This window comes from Pteropus vampyrus, unplaced genomic scaffold (assembly GCF_000151845.1).
Source record: "Pteropus vampyrus isolate Shadow unplaced genomic scaffold, Pvam_2.0 Scaffold68, whole genome shotgun sequence".
In the NCBI taxonomy this organism is placed as follows: domain Eukaryota; kingdom Metazoa; phylum Chordata; class Mammalia; order Chiroptera; family Pteropodidae; genus Pteropus; species Pteropus vampyrus.
The window spans coordinates 993628-998887 of record NW_011888849.1 but is presented as its reverse complement, the minus strand read 5'-3'; the positions used below and the strand labels follow the sequence as shown (position 1 = coordinate 998887).

General features: G+C 46.4%; 1 protein-coding gene across 1 annotated transcript in view; it reads right to left on the bottom strand.

The window, feature by feature from the left end:
* The window catches only part of MYOF (myoferlin), a 139345-nt gene that overhangs the window by 20521 nt on the left and 113564 nt on the right, over positions 1–5260 (bottom strand). The window contains exons 43-45 of the mRNA XM_023531470.1: positions 4229–4354; positions 2199–2354; positions 1628–1719 (exon numbers count right to left, since the gene is read on the bottom strand). Of these exons, the coding sequence (XP_023387238.1) occupies positions 1628–1719; positions 2199–2354; positions 4229–4354 (374 nt within the window). The remainder of the gene's footprint in view (positions 1–1627; positions 1720–2198; positions 2355–4228; positions 4355–5260) is intronic.

The following is a 5260-nucleotide window of genomic DNA, read 5'->3' as shown; positions in this document are numbered from 1 at the left end:
TTCCTGTCTAGACCTCAGGGCTGGATCAGCGGAAGAAAAGGAAAACGATCATATTGCCGTGCCAGAGGATTACTTCCACTCCCTGGCCCCGGCACGCGGCCTTGGGGTGTGCGGCACAGAGGGTGTGCACATGTGTGTGCCTGGGAGCTGAGTGAGCGTGAGGTCCCTGGGCATATGTGTTACGGAGTGTGAGCTAGGGGAAAATGATGTGTGTGAACCTGAGAGAATTGACTGAGTAACAAAGACTTTCTTGTGTGTGTGCGCGTGCACGTATGTGCATGTGCATACACACGAATGCGTGAGAGAGAGAACGCAAAAGGGCACAAGCCAACAAACATGAGCAGAAAAGAAGAGGATGGGCAAGATAATAAAGCCAGAAATGAACAGATAGGCCACACGTCAGATAAGAGCACAGTATTCTCTCGCTTGGTGAGGTTCTGGGAAAATGACACTATTTTCACAAATGTTTTGTACAAAGAACGTTTTTCTAAAGGTGGTGGCTTCGCCATGAATATGAAGCATTACCAAGGGTGCTGGACAAACCTGGGGCATGGAGTCAGGGATTTCTACCTAAATCTTGGCCCCATCATGGACTAGCACTGTCAACAGGACTCTTGGGGCCTGTTTCTCTCGCCTGTAAAGTGGGCTGCTCACCCTTGCCCTGCCCAGCTACGGGGTTTGCCATGGAGATGAAAATCAGATGGTGGTAGCTACAGAGAGAGTAGTGTGGAAACCACGCGGACTCTGAATCAGATGGCCTGGGTCTGAATCCTGACCCTGCCTCTAACCAGCTAGGCACAGTAGGCCCTGGTTCTCTCTGTGCCTCAGTTTCCTCCATTGTAAAATGAATGTAACTAGTATCTCAGAATTGTGAGATTTTTGAGATGTTTTTAATAAACAGCTCAGCATTATGTCTGCACAGAATAAAAGGTCACATAATAATAGCCATTGGTAAATGTGGATGCAGTTTATAGCTGAAGAATGCTGGTCCTATTTAGAGGTCACTTGGATTTGTCTTATCCTTGAGAAGGTACTGATGAGATCAATGGAACAGCCCAGAAACGAGTCCCAAGAGGCAGCAATAAAGAAAATAATGCTATTTCAAGAATCTTCAGGAACAGAAGACAGAGAGAGCAGGACATTTTGGCCTCTACTTTCTGTCCCCTCCTTAGTCTTGATGACAAGGTCAGTAATACATTCATTGGAACAAAGTGGTAGAATTGAAACGTCCCAGAAAACAGAGCCCAAACTGGATTCAGGGAGTGAGAACCACACTGCAACGACAAGTAAGTTGCCCTGCACATCCTTCCTGTCTGGAAGCCACAAACTTATTGGACTCCTGGGACTTGGACCATCCCCGCCCCAGCCACTCCTGTCCCCAGGTCTCAGAGCATATCTCTCTCAGAGGAGCCCATCTCATGACTTGCTTTTTTTTCTTCACCATATTTTTCACTTCCATGAAATTCTTTATTTGTGCATTTATATATTTATTACCTGCCCCGCCGACTAGAATATTTGTCTAGTTTTTAGTTTCAGGGCCTAGAACAGAGCGGAGCACAGACCACACTTTTAACGCGGATGCTGTGAGGAAACGAACGGCAGGAAAACTTTGAGAAGCGCACCTTACCTGCCAAAGACCGGGTTGAGAGTGTTGGGAATGTAGTGGTCTCGATCTTCAATTACTTTTTTGCCCAGTGTTATTTTTATATAAGGGTCACACTGTGAGGACAAAACAGACGGCATGTTATGTCACCATGGGATGCAGGTTTCAGACAGTGTCTGGGATAGACTCAGGTGTGCCACCTCACCCAATCCCAAACTGGTGGAAAGGTGGCGGCCATGGCACCCGCCTGCCTCAGACAAGGTCTGAACATCGTTTCCCTTTTGGTGGCACGCAGCCGGCAAGCCTACAGGGAAGTAGTGTGGGGGACGAGGCGGTGGCAGGGAGGAGTGATGCAAATCTCCTCCTCCCAGGTTCCATCTGTAAAATGAGAAGGATGAGCCAGAGGATCCAAAGAGCCTTCAAGCTCTTAGATAAGTGCCTGTTGGGACAATCCTCTTCTGAATACCTTGTTTTGATAGAGTATCTTTCTCCTAGTGAGATAACAGATGCCCCAAAAGAAAGAACATGACAATTATGGTGGCTGATGACTGTAATTATCTTGCTACCAGGGAAGGCCCCACACCCAAACTCTTACCAAGCCATTGTTGTCCTGGGGCTGGAGCTCTATCCCTCGAACAATGTAAATCCTAACCGAGCATTCCTGCGGGATGCTGTCAGGTAATTCCCGAAACTGTCTGGGAGGGGCCGGCACGCTGGGGTCATCCGGCAGAGGGTAGATTCTAAAGGAGCCCTAAGAGAGAGACACACAAATATACTGACAGGGCCCAGGGGGACCTGGGCAGAGGGCTCCTGGGCAGTGCCTTCCTCCCCCAGGACACTCGGGAACAGCCACAGGGGTTGTGCCATTGGTAAGGAAGGGCTGCCTTTCGTGAAAGAAACAATATACATTGCACTTTGCATATTTCCAGTAAGGAAAGTGAAATGATGATAAAGTATTTAATAGATTATAGAGGAGAAGAAACAGCAGGACAGAAGCAGGAGACCAGGCAAAAATCTAGCAAGAAATGGAAGTGGCTTGCATCAGTATGATGGAAAAGGTGGTGGTGAGGAGTGCAATCTGGCATACTGAAAGATAGGAGTGAGGTGATTATTTTTTAAACTCAAAGTACTAGGGTGATTTCCCTGTAAACTCCTTCCCATTCCTCGGAAAACTCTGTTCATCCCTCGGTTCTCAACAGAAAGGTGTCACTCCTTCCAGCAAACCTTCATGACTGGCCCTGGGTTGGGTATGTCCCCTGCATGTTCTCATCTAACCCTACACTCACCCCGGTCACAGCACTGACTTCTGTGTTGTAATTGTCTATTTATTATCTATATTCTTCACCAGACTGAGCGCTTTCTGAGGATGGGAATTATGTCTTGTTCGTCACTCAATCTCCAGAACCTAACACAGAGCTAGGTGTGTAGCAGGGGCACAGTAAATGCTTTCTGGATGAGTGAGCCATCAGGTGAGCTCGAGAGGCCATCTATATTTCATTTTGAAACCAGCTTAACTATAAGAGAAAACACTTACGTTAGATTCAGAGCACATGGGTCTTAGCTCCAGCTACATTCATGCAATGAAGCAGCATGAAGTAAGCACCTAACATATGCCAGGTTTGGGGACTGACCCATAAATGAACTCAAGGAATCCAGTCTGGTACAAGGACATTAAATAGGTTTGACTCTCATGCCATCTTTGGTTGCTTGGTGGGAAGCTGTGATGAGAGGAATTTTGAGACCACATGTAGTACATCTTACTCTGATCGATCAGCTTTTGGAAAAGATTAGGAAGTAGCAGCACACTGCCCAGATTTGCCAAGTGTGGTTGGAGGGAGGGGCAGTGATGAAAACAGATACCTACAATGCGAAAGGTGCTTTAACAGTGCAGAAACCTAGACTTGTGGGAGCCTACAGCAGAAGTGAGTCACTCTTCCAGAAGCAACCAGGGAACACTTCACAAAGAATGGGACATTTGAGCTGGCCTAAAAGAATGACTGGGAGTTTGTCAGACCACAAAGAGGGAAAGAGGGCATCCAGGGAAGGGAGAAGAGCCTGTCACAGTGCTCCGGGTCGTGAGACAACGAGGTGTGCTTGGGGCTTGGCAGAGGGCCTCCTGAGCAGGAGGGTGCGGTGGCAAAGGAGACAAGTAGCTCAGCAGCTTGTGAAACACCACCTCTACCTTCGGAAGGAGCTGAGCCTTGATCCGGTGGAAACCCAAATGATATTTTTCAGCAGTCAAGAAATGTGACAGGATTTGGTTGCCTGGAGAATGGACTGGAGTGGGACAAGAAAGGTGGCAAGGACAATCAGCTGAGAAGTTGCCACAATGGCCCTGCTAAAAGCCTGGGAGCAGGCAGTGGGAATGGAAGGGGGAACTAGAACTTGGAGAGGCTGAATCTGTAGGATTCAAGACTGGTTGGCATGAGCAGAGAGAAAGATACTGAGAATGGCTTTGAGTGTTCTGTCCCTGACCCCCAGTGCCCTTGCCCTCGTCAGCACCTTCTAGCCTCTTTCAGATGTCAGAGGACATGACCTTGTCCTAGAGGTTGGTTGTATTTTATCCTACTCTACACAGAAAGTAAAAACTGGATTTTAAACAGGAAAAGCACACGTTTTACTCACCTTAAACTCTCCGACCACAGAAGGGTCTTCATTCTCGTCTGCTTTGCCTCGATATAACTTGAAAGTATCTGAGAAGTCTGTCAGGCCCTCAAATTCTGTTACGTCCTCTAGTTCACAATCATATATCTGAAAACCATTAACAGATTTTTAATTTCTCATTAAAATACAGATGGAGTCTAAAAATCTAAAAGACTGCTGATACTAATGGGGCATGACGACGTGGATAGAGCAACTGGAACTCTTATATTGCTGGGAGGAGTGAAGAAAAACACAAGCACTTTGGAAAAAATGCCTGGTGGTTTCTTATGGAGTTAATATCCACCTATTCTATGATGCAGAAATTGTACTCCTAGGTAATCATCCAAGAGAAATGGAAACATATCCACATGGTACAAGAATGTCCACGGCAGCTTCATCATCAGGAGAATGGAAAAATGAATTGTGGCATATCCATACCATGGATAAAAAGAGACAAACTACTGTACATAAGATAACACGAGAGATCTCAAAACTACGACGTTGGGCTAAGGAAGCCAGACACACACACAAAACACGCTGTATGAGTCCGTTTATATGAAGGGTAAAAACAGGCGAAACCAATCTATGGTGATGAAGTCAGGTCAGTGGTGCGGGGAGGGATGGAGGACAGTGGAGAACTGACCGAACGAGGGTACAAAGGAGTTTTCTGTGGTGATGGAGATGCTCTTTGCCTTGTCTTGGTGGTTGGTAGTCTACAGAGGTGCACCTAATTATAAAACTCACTGAATGGATTACTTTACGTATGTAAATTATACTTCGATAAAAAACTATAAGAGGAGGAGGACAAGAAAAAAGGGTGAGAAGGAGGGAAGAAAGAAAAGAAGGAGGGACAAAATGAGGGAGGAGGGGAGGGAGGGTGGACTGGGGGATTGATCCACCGGATCGATTTGATACTGGTGTCTCTTAAGCTGTATTGAGTTGTTATGACAATAACATGAAAGGATGTGGGTTTTTCCACTTCGGAGGGGAAAATCATTTTAATGGCTAGATATT